Below are 27,192 nucleotides of genomic sequence, written 5' to 3'. Positions count from 1 at the left end.
AAGTGGTTAACAAAGTTTCTCAAAAAGCAGGTATCGTTATGATCATCATTATGCTTTAATGATTTTTCAATAAAACTCAATTTAACTGTAACAATAAACAAAAACTATCCAGTGCCCTATTATGCTGTGTGTGTTGTTGTAACCCATTACCTGACAGGCAGATGCGGGTTAGACTTGTCCGAACCCAACATTTGGTTGTCCCGGACAGTCGGACTATCGTTAATGTTAAGCCCTGAACTGTTATGTCTATTTATCATCACAAAATCTTACTGGGGTATTTATCTACTTTAAGTCTGTGTCTTGTTTCTCAAGTTTGTGTTCTGGTTTCGACTCTAGTTCCAGTTCCTTGATTCTGTTTTTATGAACTGTCATTCTTTAACTTGTATGCTTGTTTGGCACTATAAGGACTTTATTATGATTCTTACATTTAAGATAAAGCACGTACCAGGTTTACATACCAGGCGCTTGTATCCTGTCTCTCACTGCACGTTACACATTCATTCGTCTTTGTTAAGTGCTTTATCCTTGACAGGGTCGCGGTTGATCTGGAGCCTATCCCAGGAACACTGGGCAGGAATACAGCCATCTTTAATATTGAGAGCATCTGGTAGGCGTTTTTGTTTTTGAGCAGTCAGCATTGCTCAAAAGCGTGACTACAAGGTCATATGAATCTCCAGGACACTTGCACTCAGCTTCTTAGTGATTGCTGGAGTGTTTGAAGGGTAATGATGTGGTGATGGCATTACATAATGTGCAAGGCCTTCCTCAAAGAAATTTTAGCTTCTCTTAATTATCTTAGGTTAAGTGTATGTTTAAAATAAGACTTGGACCGAACCGGGACAGTTTAAGCTTGGAAAAAAATTGTCCCTTGTCCGGTTTCAGTGAGCTTGTGCTCAGTGTAGAGTCAGATTCCTGTTCTTGCCTGACAGGACTGGGACTTGATGTGGTCTTCTGCTGTTGTAGTCCGTCTGCCTTAAAGGAGATACGCAGAACATTTATTTTTATAGAGCTATAGACCAAAGCCAGACTCGGCAGGCGAGAGTGGTTGCAATGGCCTCTTCATTCTGATTTATTGGGAATTCTTTAGATTTCTCAGATAGTAATGCATCTGACTGTGATAGTCCTGAAATTGGAGTGTGCACATGCTACTGCTATACACAGTTCAGTTCACGTATCAGTTCACGTATCAGTTCACGTATCAGTTCGAACCATTGGAAAGTGAATCCGATAGTAACATGTTGGCCACGGAGGCCCCCACCTTACGAAATAAAGCCAGAGAACAAAGCCGTCTAGAGAATTGGATGGAATGGAACTGACCGTCTCGTGACTCTCATTAAAACAGGATAGGCGTTATAACTTATGCAACATGTATGCATTTTTGCTGATAAAACATAAAAGGCTAATTAAATAATCAGATGAACTGAGACAATCACATTCTGAAGCAAATTAAATAATCTTATACTGGTAACTTAAATACACAATATAAGTTACATGTATTAATCTAAATGCAGGTAAACAACGAGTGTTGTTGTTGTTGTGATGTAACCAAATGAGAGTCGCATCTTACTCGTCTGTGTTCTCGTTTCTTGAAGGCCGATCTTGTGGCTGATTGTTTTTGAAACAATCTGACTTTCAGTTCTTCGTTCATTCGCTTCTTCCACATAAGGGCGAGATGTTGGTGCTGAGGCGAGCATATCCAGCGGAGAAATCTGATGACTGGTCCACTCGTTCTCCGTTTTCTCCATACTGAGTACGCCACCATTACTGCTCGTCTCACACTCCGGGAGAACTGGTGCAACTGAACTTGCTTTCCTTTTCTTGTAGTTTTCTTTTCCTTTAATTGTTGGTACTGCACCCTCTTTCAATATGGGCTTATAGCCAACGCTCCTCAACAGATCAGAGGTCTCGTACAAGTCTTCAGTAAATGTGCCCGTGAGCTTCTCGCAAAACGCGTTCAAATCTTTGCAGTTTGAACATTCTTGGGCCATGAATGCAACATAAATCCACCTTCTGTTGTGTTGCTGCACCCGCCAGCAACACACCTATGTGTCATGGCAATAAATTAGCTCAAAACGGAGGATTGAAGTTGCAGTTAGCTCTGTGTTTTTTAGTATAGCGAAAATGGCAATGAGACAGATAGCCTTCCTGCGGTGACGTCACAGATGTCAAGGTCATTCACTCAGACCACTACCTATATGAATCATTTTAATCGTAAAAATTACTATATTAGATTTATTGTTAACGCTTAAAACTATTCCTGTGCCATTCTTGAGGTCTCAAGGCATTTATAAACAAAAAGTGAGGCCATGGTTCTGCGTATCTCCTTCTCCTTTAAGGTTCAACACGGTGTGAGCTTTGAGATGCTTTTCTGCACGCCATGGTTGTACAGAGTGAGTGATTGTGACTGACCATGCACTTCCTGTCAGCTCGAACCTGTGAGGCAGTTCTCCTTTGACTTGTCACAGTGCCAAGGTTTTTACATCCACAGAACCTCTGTTTTTGTTTTTTACACAATTCTGTGTCAACTCTACAGACTATTATGCATGAAAATCCAAAATCAGCAGTTTCTGAAATACTCAAACCAGCCCTTCTAATATCAACAGCCATGCCACAGTCAAAGTCACAGCCCCTTTTCCACCAAAGCAGTTCCAGGGCTGGTTTGGGGCCAGTGCTTAGTTTGGAACCGGGTTTTCTGTTTCCACTGACAAAGAACTGGTTCTGGGGCCAGAAAAACCGGTTCCAGGCTAGCACCAACTCTCTGCTGGGCCAGAGGAAAGAACCACTTACGTCAGCGGGGGGGGAGTTGTTAAGACCAACAACAATAACAAGACCGCGAAAGATCGCCATTTTTAAGCGACGAGAAGCAGCAGCTGTACAAACGCGAAGTCATCCATTATTATTGTTGTTGTTGCTGCTGCTTCCGTGTTATTTTTGCTTCGATATTCGCGCCAAGGTTTATACAAACGCAGCGATGTAACTGACGTATACAGCGACATAATGATGTGGCTCCCCTTAGCACCGTGAGCTATGGAAAAGCAAACTGGTTCTAGGCTGGCTCGCAAGTTGAACGAGTTGTGAACCAGCACCAGCACTGGCCCCGAACCAGCCCTGGAACTGATTTGGTGGAAAAGGGGTAACAGAGGTCACATTTTTTCCCCATTCTGATGTTTGATGTAAACTTTAACTGAAGCACTCGACCTGTATCTGTCTGATTTTATGCAAGTTGCTGCTGCCACACAATTGGCTGATTTGAATAACTGCATGAATATATAAGTGCTTTTGATAAACTGGTTGGATAGTGTATATAGTTTTGCTTAAAGTGCATATCCTGGGCCAATTTCAGGGTTTTTTTAATATGAAAGTATGTCCCTTTACACACTCATCCAGAAGGGTAATTTTGCACAAGGCCATCTGTCTACAGCAGAAAAAAATAAAATAACAAAACGCGTCTGGAAAAATCCCAAGGGAGTCTGGAGCCAGATTCGTGACGTTACCTGCGGAAGCGCCAGCAGGCTGCGAGAGCTTTGCACTGTTTCAGTGCACAGCCTGTGTAGACCAAGCGCTTCCATTTCTCTCTCATTGTCCGGTCTTTTGGAAAATGATGAGTACTAATCCCATCAAGATTGGTGTTGCTACACCCTCCTACGCTACATCTGTTAACCATTTTAATAATTACGTGATAATGTTGAAGAAATTTGCAGAAAACCACCAGGTCGTTTTCTCATAAACAAACCAGCGCTGACGTCGGATTCAGAGGGAGGCGTCCCGCACGCGATGTCACGAAAATCAATGTTTGCTGGGAAATCCAAATGCCAAGTTTTTTCAGAGGCGGACCAATTCGCCTCAAATGGCTTGATTTCAACTGAATTTTTCTGGTATTGCGCAAGGTAAAAAAAATTGCACAAAATGCAAAATGTGACCGATATTTGACCAAAGTTTAATATAAAATAGGAGAATTACATTGATCTTGCTCCTGAATTTACCCGTGATATGCACTTTAAGTTCTATAATTCCATACTACCACAGCTTATAGGCAGTGTGTTGTGGTCTAGTCAAATGACCAGAGTCTGCTTGTGTGTATGTTTTCAGTACTCTAGTCCTGATCAGGAAGAGCTGGGGAAGAAGAGATACGAAGCTCAGAAGCTTGAACGAATTGAAACAAAAGAAAGGAATGGCGAGATCATGACACTGGTTTCTCTTCCTGGTAAAACCTCTCGCTTATTTACATGTACATATAGTACTGTGCAAAAATCTTAGGCACCCTGTCTTTTTTTTTTTTCCATACAAACATTGTTATAGATTTCTATCTTATGACTTCTAACATTTTAGAGTTCCAAATGTTTGTTTTCCAGCACAAAATTAAATGTTGCAGAAAAAAAAAGTTTGTATCTGAGCAGCGTATTCCATAAGAGACGACTTTTCAGATGAAAAAAGAAACCATAATGAAGGCTGCTGGGTTTTGGTGCAAAATGAAGAAGCGAGTGTGACAGTCAAAGTGTCCAGAAGAACCGTGGCTGGTTCTGGTTCAGCTCATTTCCTTATAAAACTGCACTCACCGTACCTGAAACTACTTAATTTTTTTTTTTTTTTAAGCAAAGGGTTGTCTCACACCAAATATTGACTTTTTGTTTCATTTATTATGGCTTACTGCTTATAGTATTTTTTTTTTTAAAGTTGAAACATTTCATTTCATTATTTTTAAGCCATAATTTATTTATTCTACAACATTTCTTTGCATGTGTCTAAAACTTTTACACAGCACTCTATATAGACATCATACAGTATATTACAAATGAACTGTATCACTCATGGTTATAACTGTTATTATTCTATCCACGTTCACTGGATATGAGCAATCGTGCGCTCTGATTGGCGACTCTACTGCTAGGCCATCAGCTCGTATAGCGTGAGTAGAGAAAAACAAAATGGCAGAGCGTGTTGCTGAACCAACGGAGGATGAAATAAAAACTCTACTCGAAAACAAAACCCCCCAAAATTTAAAAAAGCAACAAAATATGGAATAAAAGTATTTCATCGTCAGAACGTATCTTTTTTTTATTTTTCAATAATTATTTTTCACAAATTGCTTCTGTCATTTCACCAGTTTGTTTACATTTGTCATCTTTAGAGGAGAACTGAAAGCAAATTTTTTTAATCAAAATTCTATTTCTCTCATTTTATTAAATATAGGAATGCATTTTTGATCGCTATTTTGTCACTGCTATAGCAAGTTATGAGTGTTTGAAATATGCTCTGTAATATATCAGTCTATATGTCAAAGCAATGGCCGTAAACGAGATTCGCTGAGACCTGTGCGAGACATCGTAGGATGGAAGTAAAACGTACAGCGGAAATCAAAGCAACCAACATCTGCCAACATTGTCAAAAGACGCACGCGCCCTCTTTCGAACACTGATGTAATCAAGCCGGAAGTTTTGTTTGTTTCGATAGCAATCAGGAAAGTTTGAAAAAAGTAGGCAGTAATGGCGGTGCTGACACTTCACGTTTCGAAGTCTCGCACAAGTCTCGTGAAGATCGCACGGATAAGCGACGCCTGCCGTGGACCAAACAAACTAAATTCAACATGGCTAAAAACCGAATAGGCCGATAAGTATAATATTTAATTGCAATTAGTTGCCAATACGAGTCACGATATAAGGTTACTAAAACCGAAAACGTAATTGAATAACACGTTAATTAAGAAATAAAACAAGTTTAAAAATGACTCCAGTTCTCCTTTAAGCATTAAAATTTGTTTAAATTTTTTAAACTGGTTCAAAAGCTCAAAGAAGTTTGAAAATTACAGAACTGAAATGTCCAAGGAAGAATTAAATAAACATCTAAAGCTATTCTATACCTCGGCAAGACGGCACTTTTGACAAAAAACCAACATTCAAGTCAATTCATGCAGCCATCGATGGGTTTTTAAGAAGTCCACGTAAGCAGAAATGATTTTGTCGGACGTTTTGTATAAAGTTTTTATTTATCTCGTTTGCAAAAAAAATAAAATAAAAATGCTACGTTTCTCAAAATCCAGTGACTGTAGATAGAATAAAACAATTATTCCACTCAATCTCATCATGCGTGGCTTATAGCGGACTCAGTGCTACGCGCCTCGTCAGCTATCAGCTCATCTACGACTCGATTTTGTGGAATAACTGTTAATGATGCTTCTTCGTAGCTGTCCTGATTATGTCGACCTGATGATGCAGTCTAGTGTTTTTTAATTATCAACATTTATTGCCCATAGGCTTACAATGCTCATATGGTGCGACTATGATTATTACCAAATATTATTAACAAACAACATACGCTCTTAATCTGCATAAAAGCCTATTGTGTGTGTGTGTGGTTTTTTTTTTTGTTTGTTTTAACCCATAAAACTGATTAAAAAGTGTACAAGCCTAGTATTCACGTGAGCATCCTGTATCAGTGATTTAATATTCAATATGTGACAGCTACATAGTTGTTTTCCACATTTGACACAATTTTACAAATCTTCTAGATGCCGCCAAGGATCCTTGGTATGTTGCTGTATGGTGTCACTTTTTGTTATTGGGTTTTCTTTCATTATTAAAGTCTCGAAATGTTCTTTTCCTAATGGTCGCACCAGATAATGTTTTGCAAAATGAACACCTGTGGAGAAATGACTGAGTTATGAATTAACTCTCAATGCAAATGGTTTGCAGTTTTTAATCAGTAAATCAGAGCACTTTTGAAATTGTGACAGATGGCAAACAGGCGCACCGCATGATATTTCGACTCTTGTAATAAATGAAGAATGTACTAGAGCGGCGGCTACAATTATCGACAGTCCATAATTATCGACACCTTTTCAAATTTACCAAAAAAAAAAAAAAAAAATTACAAAGGTGAGTTTCAGTTACAACAGTTATTATCGGTTAATTAATCAACCGGAAGACCCCACCCCTCGCCCTTTGATCTTGTCGTCTGATGACACTACCCGAGATGGATTTTTTTTTTAGCGCGATCATCAATTTGAGGAAAATCTGGACGTTATCATCGCAGGTGAGCATGGTGGAAAGATCATGGACATGTTTTTACTGATCAAATTCACCGATATTTCATGATCTCCTTGTCGAACCCTACTTTGTTTCTTACTCTTTCATTTGACAGCCGCCATTCTGTATCTAAACGCGCGTTTGAGAATCACGTGAGGTGTCGATAATAGTGATCACTTTCACCGGTGTCCACCATTATCGACACGCTGTGGAATTAAGTGACGTTTACAACTCTTATGAATCGATCTTTGTGTAACATTGTTGAAGTAGTTGAAGTACTTTTAAAAAATAAAAGTGTTGTGATTTTTTTATAATAATTTTGTTTCTGATTCATAACAGAATGAAATGTTTATAGAGTATTTAGAATCCGATTGCAATAAATAGAATTAGACCAGAACTAAATTCCAACCATATAAAAAAGTACATGCTTGAAATATTCAGATTTTTCTATTCCAGTCAGATTTTTATTTTTATTTTTTTCAGTTTGTTGTAAACATCTACCACATGTTATAATATCAGGAGACATTTTATATTTTGGTTCAAGGAATGACATGCGTCCTTTGACCTGGATTTTCATGTGGTTACAAGGTCAATTCCCTGTTGACATTTATTAGTGAACTACAACCCCGATTCCAAAAAAGTTGGGACAAAGAACAAATTGTAAATAAAAACGGAATGCAATGATGTGGAAGTTTCAAAATTCCATATTTTATTCAGAATAGAACGTAGATGACATATCAAATGTTTAAACTGAGAAAATGTATCATTTAAAGAGAAAAATTAGGTGATTTTTAAATTTCATGACAACAACACATCTCAAAAAAGTTGGGACAAGGCCATGTTTCCCACTGTGAGACATCCCCTTTTCTCTTTACAACAGTCTGTAAACGTCTGGGGACTGAGGAGACAAGTTGCTCAAGTTTAGGGATAGGAATGTTAACCCATTCTTGTCTAATGTAGGATTCTAGTTGCTCAACTCTCTTAGGTCTTTTTTGTCGTATCTTCCGTTTTATGATGCGCCAAATGTTTTCTCTGGGTGAAAGATCTGGACTGCAGGCTGGCCAGTTCAGTACCCGGACCCTTCTTCTACGCAGCCATGATGCTGTAATTGATGCAGTATGTGGTTTGGCATTGTCATGTTGGAAAATGCAAGGTCTTCCCTGAAAGAGACGTCGTCTGGATGGGAGCATATGTTGCTCTCGAACCTGGATATACCTTTCAGCATTGATGGTGTCTTTCCAGATGTGTAAGCTGCCCATGCCACACGCACTAATGCAACCCCATACCATCAGAGATGCAGGCTTCTGAACTGAGCGCTGATAACAACTCGGGTCGTCCTTCTCCTCTTTAGTCCGAATGACACAGCGTCCGTGATTTCCATAAAGAACTTCAAATTTTGATCCGTCTGACCACAGAACAGTTTTCCACTTTGCCACAGTCCATTTTAAATGAGCCTTGGCCCAGAGAAGACGTCTGCGCTTCTGGATCATGTTTAGATACGGCTTCTTCTTTGAACTATAGAGTTTTAACTGGCAATGGCGGATGGCACGGTGAATTGTGTTCACAGATAATGTTCTCTGGAAATATTCCTGAGCCCATTTTGTGATTTCCAATACAGAAGCATGCCTGTATGTGATGCAGTGCCGTCTAAGGGCCTGAAGATCACGGGCACCCAGTATGGTTTTCTGGCCTTGACCCTTACGCACAGAGATTCTTCCAGATTCTCTGAATCTTTTGATGATATTATGCACTGTAGATGATGATATGTTCAAACTCTTTGCAATTTTACACTGTCGAACTCCTTTCTGATATTGCTCCACTATTTGTCGGCGCAGAATTAGGGGGATTGGTGATCCTCTTCCCATCTTTACTTCTGAGAGCCGCTGCCACTCCAAGATGCTCTTTTTATACCCAGTCATGTTAATGACCTATTGCCAATTGACCTAATGAGTTGCAATTTGGTCCTCCAGCTGTTCCTTTTTTGTACCTTTAACTTTTCCAGCCTCTTATTGCCCCATCCCAACTTTTTTGAGATGTGTTGCTGTCATGAAATTTCAAATGAGCCAGTATTTGGCATGAAATTTCAAAATGTCTCACTTTCGACATTTGATATGTTGTCTATGTTCTATTGTGAATACAATAGATGTTTTTGAGATTTGTAAATTATTGCATTCCGTTTTTATTTACAATTTGTACTTTGTCCCAACTTTTTTGGAATCGGGGTTGTACAAAACTAGAAATTAATACAAACAACAACGAACGATTAACAAAATGTGATCTACGAAAATACTTAGAAAGTGGAACAAAAAGATTTTCTGACGCAGGTTAAACATTATGAGGTCATTTGTTTACAAACATTAGAATTACTTCTTCATTTACGTAAGCACCAACATCGATATATTTATATAAAATATATTTTGTACTAAATATAAGTCTATGTCAAATTTTAAATAAAAACTATGTTTTGTTAACTTAATACAACATACTAATTTTTAAAAAAAATAAATAATCATCTGGGTGTCTAACTGTGGACAAAGGTGTCGATAATTGTGGAAAGGTGTCACGTGATCTGATACGCTAAGTAATCGGGAATCAACTAATTTTTTTTCCAGTGGAAGTTTGAGTAATTATTCATGCACAGTTTACGTATTGAAAGTCTTTTCTACTTTTGCAAAGGCCAAAAGATCATTCAGGTGTCGATAATTGTAGCCGCCGCTCTAGCTATGTATTACGTCTTGTTATCTATTTTAATTTGTTTTAAGGCAGAAAAGTCACGTGATCCTTTTTCCTAGTGTACTTATTAGACTTGCAGTACAGCTTGTAAGTAGTTACATTTCCCAAAATGGAGTCTAACAATGCTTTTCTCTATTCTATGTCTTTTTCTGGACACGTGCAGAAAGACACACGAAAGGTACATATCCATTTTGTGTGTATGTATGTCTCTCCATAAGCTAAAATGACCAACCTAATTTTAGGCAAGGCTCTAGTTCTCCATCCTTTCTTTATTATTACTGCAAAGAGTGTGTTTGTGTTGCTGTTAATGCCCTTTCCGCAGTGAACAGATTAGCTAATTTACTCTGGAACAGGGTATTCTGTTTATCTGCTGAATAGTTTGAGTGTCTCGTGTTTCTGAAGATAAGAATGAATGATTCAGTGAGAGAAAAATGTATGTTCACGCTGCAGATGAAAAAAGTTTTGGTGGCCGATTCAGAAACAGAGTTGTGTGCGTGTGTTGCAGAACCGTATACCGTTGGATTCAGCCAGTCGAGTCTCATCCACCTGATTGGTCCGTCGGATTGCACTCTGCATGGCTTTGTACATGGCGGTAAGGAACTCTACTCTACAGCTCCGAGTGCACAACATTTACTGGATGTTCTTTGAACCCTGGCTGAACGTTTTAAGAAATCAAAAGGATCCACTGTCATCTGGTTTTTGTTGAGAGAAAAGTAGCTCGTTTACTGGAATAGGAAGACAGAAATGCAGGGTACAACAGACTAATGCTGTGTGTGTGTGTGTGTGGAGAAGGAAAAAGTATTGGAATGGGACCATCATGTCATGGTGTGCAACTTCCTCCACATCACGTACACGCACAGAGCGAGAAATCAGAATCGCTGACCTGAACAAGTTACGTAAACACGGCAACATCCACAGTGGCAATACTAATGAGAGAGAGAGAGAGAGAGAGATACTAAACTGAATCTAGCATTCAGTATTTGTCTCCTAATTGGACATATTTGCTTCTTAGTCATAGAAGACCTGAGAACTGTGTGGTTCTTTTGTGGACGAATCCTCACTACAGATTAGTGAGCTGGATCAAGAGCCAGGCATTTCACTAATCTAATTAGAATGACCTTAGGAGAGCAAACACACACGCACTCTCTCTCTTTCTCGCGCTCTCACTGTCTCTCTTGCGCTCTCTCTCTCGCACTCTGTCTCTCTCGATCGCTCTCATTTCTCTCTTTCTCGCGCTCTCGCTCTGTTGCTCTCGCTCTCTCTCGCACACTCTCGCTCTCTTTCTCTTGATCTCTCTCATTTCTCTCTCTCTCGCTGTCTCTCTCTCTCGTGCTTTCTCTCTCGCTCTCTCTCACTCACTGTCTCTCGCTTGTGCTCTCTCTCTCTTTTGCTGTCTCTATCTCTCGTTCTCTCTCTCGCAGTGGGAATGTATGACACGACACACGAATGATGGTGGTGTGTGTGTGATTGCTAAATAAAGGTGTCATGACTCAATCAGAAGACAAAATTGGCTGCAGAAGTGCAACACTGTGTCCAGATGTGTATAAACTGGTCACATTTTACTGCCATATGTTCACTTTAAAGCGTGGCTACACGGTACACAAGCAATGGACGCGCATTTTAATGCTATAATTACTGTAATTACTTTCAGGCTGCGTAAAATCAGTTTAATATCCATTATTATAAAACCCTTGTTGAGTTCTTTGTTCTGATTGGTCAGCAGATGTTGATTAATTTTCTATAGCAGCAGCTGGGCCAGAAGTTCCAACTACAAGGTTTATATAACTGCAGTCGTTCTAATCCATTATTATTTCTGTGGTAACGACTTGTACAGTTGATTTACACACAAAGACATAAATATGTTAAAAACCATGTGTAATCGCTGACATGAAGTTTTCTGTGAGCTCATTTTGGAAAGAGTTTTCACGGTCAGTGCTTTGCGAGAGTCAGAGGTGAAGATCTAACTTTAAGTTTCCCCACCATCAAGGAACTTGTGCTTTGTGGTTTCATGGTAACATAATAAGCTGTATTATATGGACACGAGTGTTTTACTGGGAAATACACCACTCGTATTTTTCATACGAGCTACATCCGGGACGTGGAGAACCAAAACCGTGACCTAACTCTCTATATGTCATTCATGAGGAAATCGAAGAATTGTTTGGAAAAATGTAGGTACTTTTTGTTTGTGAATGTGTCTGTTTAAAGGTCCCATGGCATGAAATTTTCACTTTCTGAGGTTTTTTAACGTTAAAATGAGTTCCTCTGACCTTCTTAAGTCACCCCAGTGGCTAGAAATTTCATAATGTGTAAACCAAACTATGCCCAACATTTGAGAATGGCGCGTCAAAACGGCGCGTTGATAAGCTCTTCCCTTTACTACGTCAGCAAGGGAGATGATCCTCACGCCCCCCCCCCCCCCCCCGGATTCCCACCCACTGTATGGATTGCCCCGCCCAGTTGTAGTGAGGAGACCATAGAGGGAGGACACAACAACATGGCATCACCTAAGCGAGCGAAACATGGAAATTGTGCTGTACATGGATGTGACAACACAGAAAGGAGTCTGTTTTTACTGCCGACGGGAGAGCCCCTGAAGACGCAGTGGCTTAATTTTATTTACTCCAATAATACGCCGTCAAGTCTACCTAAGACGGTGTATGTTTGTCGGAAGCATTTTCCTGAGGAATGTTTCCACAACTTGGGACAGTACAGGGCAGGTTTTGCACATCAACTGTCACTGAAGCCTGGGTCCGTACCAAGCATCCCTGCCGCATCAGCCACAAACACCGAACAAGTAAGTGTATAACTGTTAAGTCGTTTTGCCATGTTTTAAAATCGGTGCGTTAGCCTAGCAATGGCTACATTAGCTGTGCAGCTAACCGCTTCCTGCAGTTAGCCAGGTAATCTGCGCTACAAAACTAAAGAGCATGCAGCATGCTCTGTTAAACTGAGTTTAGTCTGGAAATTGACTGTAACTTATGAGCTTATGTTTGACTATTGCTCCGCAATGCATGTCTTCTGTTGGATAAGCGATATGTTGCTGTAGTTGCTGCTTCTATCCTCTTTGGTTATGGAGTGCGTGTTCAAGCCTAGGGTATTATACGTTCGTAAACTACCACTCCGAACACTCTCACTCTCTGTTCTCTGTGTCACGTTGAGTTTACGAAAGGAGTCCGAGGGAGAACGGGGTTTTGTCTTAGCAGCGTGGCTACAGGCGCTGATCGCAGCGAGTATGTGTGTACGTGCAGCTTGGTCAAGCCCCTCCCCCTCCCCCCATGGCCCGCCCCCACCCTCTACCCTTCCCCGCCTCCTGCTTCTCATTAGCAAAACGACGCACTGGGAAAAGCGCTGAAATGGGGCTTTCTCCCAGGAGGCTATATTTACGTGCCGAGGGTTCATTTCGAGAAAGGCTGCGGATATAACATCCGGAAGCCTCCACGAGCCCGTTTAAAGCATCAACAAACCACCATGCCATGGGACCTTTAATAAAAAGAAAATCACATCTTGGCTTGAAGATATGAAGTTTATCTTCTTGTGTTGAAAACCTTACATTTTTCATACAAAATACATCACGGATCTGAGTGACATATTTAACAGTTATTCCACAAAATCGAATCGTATATGAGCTGATAGCTATAAGCCATGTATGACGAGATTGAATGGAATAACTGTTTTATTCTATCCACGTTCACTGAATTTTGAGAAACAGAGCATTTTTATTTTTATTTTTTGCAAATTCGAGAAATAAAACCTTTATACAAAACGTCCGACAAAATAATTTCCACTTAGAATGTAAACAAACCAGCGAAACAACAGTAACAATTTGTGAAAAATGCTGTAATGATAATTCTTGAAAAATAAAAAAAGAGAGGTTCTTACCATCAAATACTCATCTCATCTCATCTCATTATCTCTAGCCACTTTATCCTTCTACAGGGTCGCAGGCAAGCTGGAGCCTATCCCAGCTGACTACGGGCGAAAGGCGGGGTACACCCTGGACAAGTCGCCAGGTCATCACAGGACTGACACATAGACACAGACAACCATTCACATTCACACCTACGGTCAATTTAGAGTCACCAGTTAACCTAACCTGCATGTCTTTGGACTGTGGGGGAAACCGGAGCACCCGGAGGAAACCCACGCGGACACGGGGAGAACATGCAAACTCCGCACAGAAAGGCCCTCGCCGGCCCCGGGGCTCGAACCCAGGACCTTCTTGCTGTGAGGCGACAGCGCTAACCACTACACCACCGTGCCGCCCCCATCAAATACTTTTATTCCATATTTTGTTGATTTTTTTTGTTTGTTTGTTGTATTTTTGGGGGTTTGTTTTCGAGTAGTTTTTATTTCATCCTCCGTTGGTTCAGCAACACGCTCCGCCATTTTGTTTTTCTCTACTCACGGTATATGAGCTGATAGCCTAGTAGTAGAGTCGCCAATCAGAGCACGCGATTGCTCATATCCAGTGAATGTGGATAGAATAATCCCCAATATTTCACTCCGATTATGTCACTCCTAGTGTTTTCCTGCTGACTAGACGCGCGTCGTCAAAATGGCAAACTGGTTCAAAATTAAAAATTTTTTTGATTAACTTGCATTTTTTTTTGTGGATGTGTCCATATAAAGAACATTACACGGTGGTGCGAAGATATGAAGTTTACCTTCTAGTGTTGGAAAATTTCTCTCATATACATTCACCAATTGAAGATAAACTTAATATCTTTATATATAGTCTTGAAAAAATTTAAATAATATTGGCTGGCTTTTTTTCGTGGTATATCAGATATATTCCATTCAGCTAGCATGATATTGAACGAGTCAAAGACGAGTAGCTGAATGGAATATATCTGATATACCATGAAAAAAGCCAGCCAATATTATTATTATTATTATTATTAATTCCTTTCGGGTGTTCAACTCGTCTTTCTCTTTCAAAATTCTCTCAAAATCTTCCATATTTAAAGAAGCAAACCTGGTGGCCGTGTTTGTTTACAAATTGTCCCAGTCGCTCACTAGCATGGACGTTTTACTTCTCCGACGTGTGACGCCATGTTGTCTTGACAACCGTGCAATATCATAAACCATATTCAATGCTCATTCTCCATTGGGTAGAGCAACGTAATACACGTCGAATAAGCGATAAGCTAACAATATTGCATGCTATCAAACCAAATGAATGAAACCTGCTAGAAGGGAATAGAACACATGCTTTTATTCCATCGAAAAAGTGTCCTGTATGTGTAATAATTTCCGATATTTCACTCCAGTGACGTCACTCCCAGTGTTTTCCCGCTGACTGGACACACATTGTTAAAATGGCGAACCGGTTCAAAATTAAAATTCTTTTGATTAACTTGCTTTTTTTTGTGGATGTGTCCATATAATATAAAGAACATTACATGGTGGTGCAAAGAAATTTATGAAATTATTGTTGAAAATATTTTCATTTGTTCGCTTAGCTCACTCGTGGATACGTTCACCACTCGAAGATAAACTTTATATCTTTGCACAACCATGTAATATCCTCTATGCAATTTTTTTTTGTCTTAGTAACTGAGAGAGAGAGTCTGATGATAGAATGTCTGTTTATAGCTGCTATAAGGTACGGTAAGTACTAATAGGAACTAATATTAACTGTAACTATAAACAGATGAAAAGTCTTGTTGTTCTTTAATAAATTGCTGTAGACATGCTGTTCTTAGAAAATGATTAACAGGCTGCATCACAACACCCTTTCAATTATTTTCCTGACTTGTTGATAGCCAAAGCAGAAAAAGCTGGAGATCAGATACAAAGCAGCCTGTATTTCCTCTTTTGATTCCTGTGGGAACAAGAGCTGATTGTTGTCACTGTCCTTCTTTGCTGTCCTTTTCATCAGGAAAGCATAATATAACTATCGCATAGTAAAACAAACTCCATCGCTACAGAGAAATCATCATGTCTGACAGTTCTTTGGAATTTCAATCCCTCCGAGCGATAATGAGAGAAGAAAAAGGGAATACATTTCTTGGGTATTGACGGTTCCAGCTTTTTTTATTTTATTTTATTTTTTATTAATAGTCTTTTGCAGTCAGCATGGACCATTTCCTTTTATATTCTTTTGTACAAAGTTTTGGTTTTCATTGCATATTCAGTCAGATCTGGATCAGGTCAGATAAAGCTGTGTGTAATTAGGGAGCAAGTAAAGTTTGGATAAGTACTGTGTATTAAACAAAACTTAGAATGCTGGAATGCTACAGGTTCAAGTCCCTGATAAATGTACACGACCGTTCAAAAGTTTGGTGTCACTTTGAAATGTCCTTATTTTTGAAAGAAAAGCACTGTTCTTTTCAATGAAGATCACTTTAAACTAATCAGAAATCCACTCTATACATTGCTAATGTGGTAAATGACTATTCTAGCTGCAAATGTCTGGTTTTTGGTGCAATATCTCCATAGGTGTATAGAGGCCCATTTCCAGCAACTCTCACTCCAGTGTTCTAATGGTACAATGTGTTTGCTCATTGCCTCAGAAGGCTAATGGATGATTAGAAAACCCTTGTACAATCATGTTAGCACAGCTGAAAACAGTTGAGCTCTTTAGAGAAGCTATAAAACTGACCTTCCTTTGAGCAGATTGAGTTTCTGGAGCATCACATTTGTGGGGTCGATTAAATGCTCAAAACAGCCAGAAAAATGTCTCGACTATATTTTCTACTCATTTTACAACTTAGGGTGGTAAATAAAAGTGTGACTTTTCATGGAAAACACAAAATTGTCTGGGTGACCCCAAACTTTTGAACGGTAGTGTACCGTATATGTCTGACTGTAAGAAAGTGGTAGTTAAGAGGCTTGCTCAATGGTCAATATCTGTTCTCTAGCAGTCTTAGGATTTGAGCGAGCAACAATCACATGCCAGTGTGGGGAAATAAGGAATTTTAAGCAGACTGTCACAGGACAGATACTGTAAGTCTGAAATGCTGTCTGTCCGTCCAAATTTCAGCCTGTCCAAATGACGGGCCAAAGGCCTGGAACAATGCGGCCAGGGGTCCAGGGCCTGAAGATGGCTTCTCAGCGATTTCCAGGCACATTTTTGTAATCTTCAAAGGCCAAATTACACAAGACATTTGTTGCTAATTACACGACAAATTGAATGTAATTTACAAGAAAATGTCAGAAGATTTGAGAAAAAATATGCTTAAAGTTCTACCCAAGAAAACAGTCGTACACACAGGTCAGTTCCATGTCTAGAAAAAAAGTATGGGGGAACAAGGATGTTCCAGTTGGTTACAACTTACTGGTATTCATATAGGTACTATAATAACACTCAAACATTGTCAACAACGCATTTTTTATACCAAGTCTGTAAGAAATTTAGCAATCAACAATACAACTATTCTTATGTAACAGAGTTAAAATTTTGAGTATGAGATTCCAAGTAACTTTGTCATAAAATGACTCAAAACTAGACTTGGAAATATCATTTGGCTTTCAGACTAAAATCTGCTGGACTAGAACTTAGAAAATAGAATAAAATAAAAAAGCATATGATTATGACTGTCATTCTTCTCATTATCTCTAGCCGCTTATGAATGAAAAAAAAATTGCACATAATAATATCATAACCACTGATTGGCAGTTTGGCACTTAACATAATGCTGTACTGCAAAGTTTCATGTAAACTGAACTCTGGATCAATCAGATACTATCAACCCTAAAACACTCGTTCAACTGCATCGTGCAGTGAAAACTGAGTGTTATTATTGTCTTATTTAGTATGCCACTCAGGAAGAAGGAGGTGCCTGTAAATTTTGGTGGGGCTACGACCTGAAGTGGCAGAGTTATGCATTTTTAAATCCCCGCACGCACGAGCGGCTGAAGCCAGGACTCGTGTTAAAGTTTTCTGCGAGCTACGATCGCTCCTGACGCTGGATTGGGCCTACCTGGGCTTGTTCTAAAGGTCTCGGGGAGAGGGATGTGCCTGTAAAGTTTGGCGGGGCTGGGACTTTGGGTGGCCAAGTTATGAATTTTTAAAGGCTGGCTCGAGCCAGGGCTCGTGTGAAAGTTTTTCAGGGGCTCCAGGGTGAATAGTGGGCCGAGCCGTGGTCATACCAGGCTGTGCATGTGCTGGTTTGAAAGGGCTCGTGTTGAGGGAGGTGCCTGTAAATTTTGGCGGGGTTAGGACCATTGGTGGCCAAGTTATGAATTTTTAAAGTCAGGCCCACGGAGGCCCCTGTTTCACAGGCCATGTTACGATATAATGTATTAACCCAGTGTAACGTTTGGAAGAAAATTAGAAATAGATTAGACCCATATCTTTACAATTTTTTGGCCATCCGGTCTGATGCTTTTGAAATACAGACGGACAAATGTGAAAATTACCGGTAAATGTCCGCCTTATTTCCCACACTGCATACATATAAGAGTTAACCATTGCTTCAGTTCTTCGCTTCCCATCTTCTACCCATGTCTGTGTGGGTTTTCTCTGGGTTGCCTGGTTTTCTCCCGCCTCTCTAAACATGCCAGGGAATGAATCTGTGTGAAATTGATACGATTTACTATTTGTTTTGGTTTAGTTTCACACTACATAATTAAACGCAAGACATTGTTGGCTGAGGGGCGTGTAGGCATGAAAATGTACTCCTAAAACTCTTTCAGAAATATGGCGACAGAAAAAAGTAAACAAATGTTTAGTGTATGTTGAAATCACCAAGGGTTCAATCATCCAGGGTTAAGGATAGTAAATAACTGATTTGTACAACTATATAAAACTAGCTTAAACATTTTGTGCATCACAGCCAGCATTTATTTGCTCTTTGCTTGTTGGGACAAATAACCGTATGTCCCACCGAGCAGGAAAACACACCAAAGGTTCCACTGAAACCGACGAAACATTGTACATGTGAAAGCACCCTAAATTGCCCTTTCGCCGTCGGCTGTCTATCGCTAATGATGATGGCTGCTTCATTAGGATGCGCAGAAACGCAGATAGACCGCGAGGCCTGCACCAGAGCGACAGAGTCTCCCTCAGCAGTGGCATGAATGGCCGGGCCGAGCCGCCATGGAATGTCTGGCCTTGTGAGCTCTTGTTTACTATTCTCCTTTCCTAATGAAGCACGTTGCACAGTAAGGCAAGACAAATGATGTCGTGCCCCCACTGTGTTGTCTCTCTGGACCTCCAGACCTGATGCCAAGTGGTGCACATATGTGCCACAGACCTGACAGGTATGGAAGTTACCCCGCAGTGACAACTGATTTGCCAAGTGATGCCATCCGTTGACCATTTGAGTGACTCTTCTGCATGCCATCTGGTGGTGTGCCATTGACCCTGTTGGGTTCATCTGCCACATTGCACTGAAAAGCACCCTGCTGCCAGCACCTTATTGGTGATGTACTATTTAACCCATAGCTGGAACCTAGGCAGGTGCTACCACTCCGGACCTGGGAGCAATGGTGATTAAGGGGTAATTCCACTTTCCCCAATAATCAAGTCCTCCTGGACGTGAGACTCACCACCGGTTGCAGTTTAAAGTCATACCCAGGACATACCGTAAATTGCCCCCAAGTGTAAATGTGCCCAGTTTATTGTAACTAGTCTCCAGTTAAGCTTCGACATGGAGTACAGAATTCTCAATCTAAAATTCAAATGGAAAGAACATTAAAAATACTTCATGCACATTTTCTGATGCTGCAGTTTCTTTTCCGTACATCAACTCTAATGCAGCCGTGCTAACTAGCTTTCTTTTAAGCATTTTTGAGTGATCTATTTCTGAGTTTGTTTCGGGAACATGCTCAGTCTCTTTGTTTTGGGCTGTTGTGGTGAGTGTGAAGTCTTGCTACTGTGAGACTTGCATATGCTCTGACAAATGTGTGGCATCTCTGTTACAGTTTGTGCCACGCATTCTCACCTTCATATGGAGAATCTCTCTGTTGTATTTTGAGCATAGCCTTGTTAACATCTTGTGCAAGCTCACAAAACAGTTGTGCCTGCTGTAGGACGGTGATCGTGGCGCGGGTGAAGCCATCAGTGAGTTCGGATCCAAGTTAAAAAGATACTAAACTAAACAGGGGGCTTTAATGTACAAGTTTGTCATCTTTCGTGCCTAAAATGCAATTATTGAAGAACATTAAAGTATTGAAGTACAAAATTGGATCCTCGGGACCATTGCTTTTTTTTGATGGGATGCTTGGACAAAGTATAAATTCATTAGCTGGGTAAGTGGAAGGACCCGTGTACTGCCTGCTCCCATGATTTGGTTGCCTGGAAATCTAAATGACTCCGCTAAAATGTTGTATCTATCGTAATATAAAAATGTATAGTGAGCTAGTTGAATGCATGAAGCTCGAAGAAATGAACGAATACACGAATTCCTGCAGAAGAGACAACTTTTACGTATCTATAGTAAAAGCTATTTTGACATTGACCAGGGCATACCTCAGCCGATGTGCATAGTGCAGCAGGGGGTTGGATTTGAAAGCTTGCACTATTTTTTTTTTTTTACAGTATCAACATGACAAAGGAGCAGAATTGGCCATGCTCTTTGGGTGAATGAGATGGCGTACTCTTTCCCCCGTCAATCACAATGACATTAGCCAATCGCAGGTGTCTGTGAGCTCTTATTGGTAGAAGAGGGCGGATAGTACTTTCCTTTAAGTGTGTTGCACTGCCTTGTGACAGGGCATGAGCAACAGTTTGAAAAAGATGCAGCGGCTGGCTTCGTGTGTCTTGGAGGAAGCATGTGTTAGCTTTCACACTCGACGGTTGGTAGCTGTTGTGATTAACTAGCAGGTGACCGATTTGTAGAGAAAACGGGAAGAAAAGTGTGCGTTTTTTAAAAAAATACAGTATCCGTCACAACAGGTTTGGACACACCTACTGATTCATAGGTTTTTCTGTATTTTGACTATTTTCTACATTATAGAACAATCGTGAAGACATCAAAACTATGAAATAACATCTGGAACATGTATGGAATTATGTGGTAAATAAAAGTGTTTAAAAACACACACGGTACGTTTCATATTTTAGAAACCATTGAATTAGGTGTGTGCAAACTTTTGACTGGTACTGTACATTAAAAATGCATGTATCCCTCGAGAAATCCTTCAAGAAATACTAATCAACAAAAACGTGACTTTTCTACATTTTAGAACAATTCTGAAGATATCAAAACTATGAAATAACATCTGGAACATATATAGAATTACGTGGTAAACATAATAATAATAATGGCAGCACGGTGGTGTAGTGGTTAGCACTGTCGCCTCATAGCAAGAAGGTCTGGGTTTGAGCCCAGCGGCCGGTGAGGGCCTTTCTATGTGGAGTTTGCATGTTCTCCCCGTGTCCGCGTGGGTTTCCTCCGGGTGCTCCGGTTTCCCCCACAGTCCAAAGACATGCAGGTTAGGTTAACTGGTGACTCTAAATTGACCGTAGGTGTGAATGTGAGGTGTGAATGGCTGTTTGTCTCTATGGCCCTGTCCACACGGCAACGGATTCAGGTGACTCCGATACAGTTGCTTAGCGTTTAGGCCTGGCGTCCACACGGCACCGGCGTTTTGGGTGCCCAAAACGCAATCTTTTTGAGAACGGGTTCCAGAGTGGAAAGATCTGGCAACGTTGCCGTTGTGAAATCGTCTGGATGAGTAGAACGGATTTGTTTACGATGACGCCACAACCACATGACTGTCAGTGCTTCACGCCGGGTAGAAGTGTAACGAATATCACCAGGAAAAATCCTTACAGAGCACTAGTGAGAGTGAAACACGAGCTTGGATATTATTATTATTATTATTATGTTCAGTGTTAGTTCACAGTAGTAATGCAAGAAGCAGAATAGTGACAGTAATAGTGAAGCAAAAACATGCAATTGTACAAACACTGCAGCTCTACAGCAAACTATTCATTTATGAAATGGTCTGATTCTTAACACCAGTAGTGCCAATGATCTTCTCATTGCGATGCGATGCGAGTTGTCAACAAATCCTATAACTTGGTTCATGAAACGCGCTTACAAAATATTTTCACTGTGAATATTTATTGTGTAATGGTGCAAAGTGAGAGAGAGAGAGAGAGAGAGAGAGAGAGAGACTCTGCCCTTAGGGCAGAGTCAATCCCGCCAGCAAAAATAGGGGAAAAAAAGGAGCGATCTCACCTCTTCAGATGTTGATTTAAGTCCGACAATACATTCCTCAAAAAGGGCGTAGAGGAGCAAATTAATCCATCAACGTGTAGCATTCAATTTATTCCGGACCATTAAAGACGCCGCCTTCCGCGTAGAATCATACGTCATCCTCGCCGCCATATTGGATAGGTCAAAGCGGAGAATAAAGATTAGCTGCGTTTAACTGTACCAACAGGTTTGCAGTCCAAACGAGATCACATGGGATTACCTTTCACAGGTGAGACTGGAAAAATACTTTTCATTGTATTTGGTCATTATAACGTAATTTTATGAACAGATTTTCCTGACTTTGTAGCTAATATGAAGTCTCGCACATAATAGTTTATGCGCATGCGTCCTTACTACTTCTATTGTTCTGGTGTCTCCGAAGGGACCGTCTTACAGCGCCCCTAGAGGTGTGGCATGTGTATTGCATCGTTTTCAGCAAGCGTTGCGTTGCCATATGGACCTGATATTTTACTGATCGTTGCCCATTTGGACGCGATATATTTTTAAATAACATCTCGTTGCCGTTGTCGTGTGGATGTAGCCTATGTGTCAGCCCTGTGATGATCTGGCGACTTGTCCAGGGTGTACCCCGCCTTTCACCCATAGTCAGCTGGGATAGGCTCCAGCTTGCCTGCGACCCTGCACAGGATAAGCGGTTACGGATATTGGAGGGACGGATAATAATATTAATAATAATAATAACAACAAGAAGTTCAATTTATATAGTGCCTTTCTCATACCCAAGGTCGCTTTCCAATTACAAAAAACAAACAAACAAAAAAAGTCCACCAGAAGAGGGTCAGGATACAGTTCCAGTGGTGTAGCTGCCCACAGTCCCACCAAAAGGCGCACAAAGGTATGTCCCAAAGCACCTGCACAGCCGCCATGACGCCACTGGGCAACATCGCTCGGAACACTGCACGCGATGTTAGAGAGCAATGAGCTCACTGCAAAAAAACAACATATTTTCATATTTTAGGTTCTTCAAAGTAGTCACCGTTTACCTTGATGATGCTTTGCACGCTATTGGCATTATCTTAACCAGCTTCATGAAGTAGTCACCTGGAATGCTTTTCAGTTAACAGCTATGCCTAGTCAAAAGTCAATTAGTGCAATTTCTTGCCTTCTTAAGTTAATGCATTTGAGATTGAAAAAAGAAAGAAAGCACGACTTTATTCATCACACACTTGTGAAATTCCTCTCTGCATTTAACCCATCTGAAGCAGTGAACACACACATGCACACACACATACCCAAAGCAGTGGGCAGCCATGCTAACAGCGCCCGGGGAGCAATCGGGAGTTAGGTGCCTCGCTCAAGGGTACCTCAGCCCAAGGCCGTCCCATATTAACCTAACCGCATGTCTTTGGACTGTGGGGGAAACCGGAGCACCCGGAGGAAACCCATGCAGACACGGGGAGAACATGCAAACTACACATACAGTAGAAAGGCCCTTGCTGGCCGCTGGGTTCGAACCCGGAACCTTCTTGCTGTGAGGCGACAGCGCTAACCACTACACCACCGTGCCACCAGTAAATAGTTAATAATAAGTAACTGATACTGGTAGACAAAGAAAGAAAGCACTGCCTCTTGATTGACATTGCAGTACCAGGAGGTGACAGGGTTACGGAGAAGGAGGACGAGAAGGAAGATAAATACAGGTAGTTGTCGACTTACGACTGCGTTTGGTTACGACTGACCGGTCGTAAACCGATCTGGTCGTAAGTCGGCCTATGTTAAATGAACGTAAGTATATTGTGATGTGTAATGATACTGTAACCATCTTAAAGTCTTATTTTATCAACATTTTCTTATTTCATTACCTTGGCTCATTATTTGGTTTAAGTCAAACACTGCATACTACACTGCGTACAGTACAATTCGTTTAATATGTGCAAAACAAAAAATACGAAATACAGGTGTGAAAAATAGAAAACATTTTAGTTTGAAACATACCAAAATACAAATGTAAAACAGCAAAATACAAAATTTAGTGACCGCTGGCGTCACTGGTGCTTGGCTGTGGGTCATCTACGTTATCAGCTGTTACAGCGCTCGGGCTGGCGGGAGCATTTGCTCGTTTCATAAACCAGGAGCTGGGGCGGAAACTGTATGACGGAGTGCGCGAGGGAGCGCGAGAGAGACTGCGTATGTGCCTGGAGCTGGGGCGGAAACTGTTGTACGCAGCGAGAGGTGCTGCCGGGAGCTGGGGCGGAAACTGTCGTACGCTCAGCTAGCCCAGCTGGGAAACACTTGCCAGTCATAACCAGACGGTCGTAAAGTCGATCGGTCGTAAGTCGCATGGGTCACAAGTCGACAACTACCTGTACCAGCCTTTGAAATCTGAAATAAAGCGGATTTGGGAAATGAATAAAGTGGAGGTTATTCCAATTGTTGTTTGAGCCCTTGGTGTGGTTACAAAAAAGATCCAAAATTGGATTGCAAAGATTGGTGTTGAAATTCGAACTGAGCTCCTGCAAAAGACTGCACTCTTGGGAACAGGCAAAATTTTGAGAAGAGCACTACAAATGTAGTAAGGAGGGTAAACTGTGGGACGCTAGGGCATTTGTTATGACCTGCTCCTGTATGTTAATTCTGATGACAAAAGATCAGTCTGAAGCAAATAAATAATAATACAGTAAACAGCCCTATTCCACAACTGTAGTAATCCATATTATGTCAAGAAGCGCTCAACTAAGTAAAGAGAAACGACATCCATCATTACTTTAAGACATGAAGTGTATTTTAATTCATCAAAAATAAAGAAAAAACTCTGAACTAGAAGGTGTGTCCAAACTTTTGACTGGTAATGTATGTCAAACTGTAAAACTACTCACAATTATTTACTCACGAATCGATTGGCTAAATCACTCATTACTGTGGCAATGTGGCTACGCCAAATGGACGGCTTTAAGCTGTAGGCTACTACGTTATACGGCCAAAAGGTCCTGAACACCTGACCATCTCACCTATAGAGGCCTTTCAGTGACATCACAGATTTTTGTTTATCACGCAGCGTCCGCCATATTGCTGGGCAAACAAAGAAACAGCCGTGACGGTTCATAATGAAAATCAAGACAACTGCAGTCAGTACAGTCTTTCTGAAACGATCAAAAATGTATTTTATACCAGCAGATTGCGTTACATCCAAAAGCTGAAACATGCAGGCACCACAGAGCCATATAATTTACCCACAAATGTATTTACTTATTATTTATTCTGCACACTGCTCTCTCGCTCTCTCTCTCTCTCTCTCTCTCTCTCTCTCTCTCTCTCTCTCTCTCTTTGTGTGTGTTCACCGTTTCAGATGGGTTAAATGCAGAGGAGAAATTTCACTGTGTTGTCCAAACTTTTGACTGGCACTGTACATGACCTTTCAACTGCTCAGCTGTACACTTAAATTGAATTCTCACTTTTTTTTTTTAATAAGTTGCTCTGTTAAATGACTAAATGCAAAATATTGACCTTGTGAGAGCTGTGTGGAGAAAACAATAAACCTATTTTTAAATGTTAGACTACTCACAATGCACTACTGAGGACATGAGTTCAACAAAATAACATTGGATAATGCAAAATGAATGCATTTATATTTATAGGAGTTCTACATTTATCTGAGCATTCTACACTAATTCTACACCATTATCGCAATCTGGTAGACTGTGTGTGTGTGTGTGTGTGTGTGTGTGTGTGTGTGTGTGTGTGTGTGTGTCCCATTCTCTGTAAAAGCACTGCAGAAAATGAATGGCTCAATTACACGACCATATTAGCGCTGTCAGAAAAGGCGAGCATCCTGGAGAGACAACGTCGTGGGCTGGATCTGTCACTTTCAACCGCTCCTTCTTTTTCTTCTCATTGTTCCCATTTTCCTCTGCTCGGAGTATGTTTAGCTAAAGAAGCCTTAACAACGTTGGCACAAATCAATTCCACTCATCCATTTGACCTTGCTGAAGACAGGCCACAGAGAAATGGAGCTGTTTTGAGGTAATTTAATTAAACGACTGGATGGAGGGCAAAAGCATAATTGGATTTTAAAGCAGTGATGAAGTGAAGATCGAAATAGAATTGTCAAAAAAGTTAATATTATGTATATAGTCAGTCATTATTAGGTTTTATTAATTTATTCTGTCAGGAGTAATCTATCCTGGGGTTGAGTTCATCACCTGGTTAAACTCACCTAATTGTAAAAAAAAAAAAAAGAGACCAATTTTTAGATACAATATAGTTTGGCTTGATTTGGCTTTGTAGGCCCAGAATTATTTTTATTATTTTTTTATTTTTTTATTCTAAGGAACAAAACAGGATGGGGAGTGATGCCCTGTTTGTAATCCTCTTGTACCACAGCAGTTTGCAAATGCTAGCAATTTTTCTTTCTTACTGAATGACAACGTCATAGATGTTATCCATTTATAGTTACATTTAACGTTATGGCACGTCCAAGAATCAGTCAGCTTCTGTTATTGCAGACAGACTGTCACTCCAAATCTAAATCTGATTTATATTCGTGTCTGATTGGAATCTGATCATGTGTAGCAAGTCTGAACGAGATCTGATTTTTATAAACACCTTTGTTTGTGATTTGAAATAACGTTCAAATCCCGTTTTTGCAACTCCGTTTAGGTCTGAATTATTATTATTTTTTTTAAGTCAGTGACTTTTGACGCCACATAAAGCTCACGCTTAAATCAAACACACAGCAAACATGCTAGTTTGGTGGTACAGGAAATAAAACAGCGCAGGCAAGCCTCTTCCATCTCTGACGCTGTGTCATTATTCTTATAAAACCTGCGCCATGGCTCTACGTACGTTGCCATGTGGTAAATAAGCCCATTTCATTACCCTCCATTTTGGTTTGTTTAAATGTCAACCACTTATACTTACAGGTGCAATGTCATTACTATAGCAACCAGTAGCGAAGCGTTACTATTAGAGCTGGGACTTGAGCTCAGCCAAAACTTAGCCAGACACTAAAAAAGCAACCGGACAAAGGCTTTTGCAAGGGATTAGCGGCAGGCTGCCAGGTCGCTCCACTGTGTGTAGTTGTCAATGTTGATTTTAAAAGTAACTAAGTAAATTACACAGGGAAATTAATACTTAAAGTGAGACGGCCTTTCGATTTCATAAAATCGGTGAAATTTAGTTCCCTCTGAAATTTGGTCATTGTGATGTGTGTATTTCTGCAATATCTCAAAAAAAAAATCAGGCCATTCTGTGGCTGGGAAGTTATTTAATTTGAGGGGATTCCTTAACAAATAATGTGCATGAAATCGCTCGCTTCGCGGAGT

The 27,192-nt window shown here is 40.5% G+C and overlaps 1 protein-coding gene across 4 annotated transcripts in view; it reads left to right on the top strand.

The window, feature by feature from the left end:
- Positions 1-27,192, top strand: part of acot7 (acyl-CoA thioesterase 7) — a 305,552-nt gene that overhangs the window by 150,608 nt on the left and 127,752 nt on the right. For 3 of the 4 annotated variants that reach the window (XM_060931523.1, XM_060931524.1, XM_060931525.1), the window contains exons 5-7: positions 4,090-4,204; positions 9,919-9,933; positions 10,261-10,347. In XM_060931523.1, coding sequence (XP_060787506.1) covers positions 4,090-4,204; positions 9,919-9,933; positions 10,261-10,347 — 217 coding nt within the window. The remainder of the gene's footprint in view (positions 1-4,089; positions 4,205-9,918; positions 9,934-10,260; positions 10,348-27,192) is intronic. The other variant, XM_060931526.1, reaches the window with a different exon arrangement.

The sequence above is a fragment of the Neoarius graeffei genome, chromosome 10 (assembly GCF_027579695.1).
Source record: "Neoarius graeffei isolate fNeoGra1 chromosome 10, fNeoGra1.pri, whole genome shotgun sequence".
NCBI lineage: Eukaryota > Metazoa > Chordata > Actinopteri > Siluriformes > Ariidae > Neoarius > Neoarius graeffei.
This window is presented reverse-complemented; position numbering and strand designations above follow the sequence as displayed.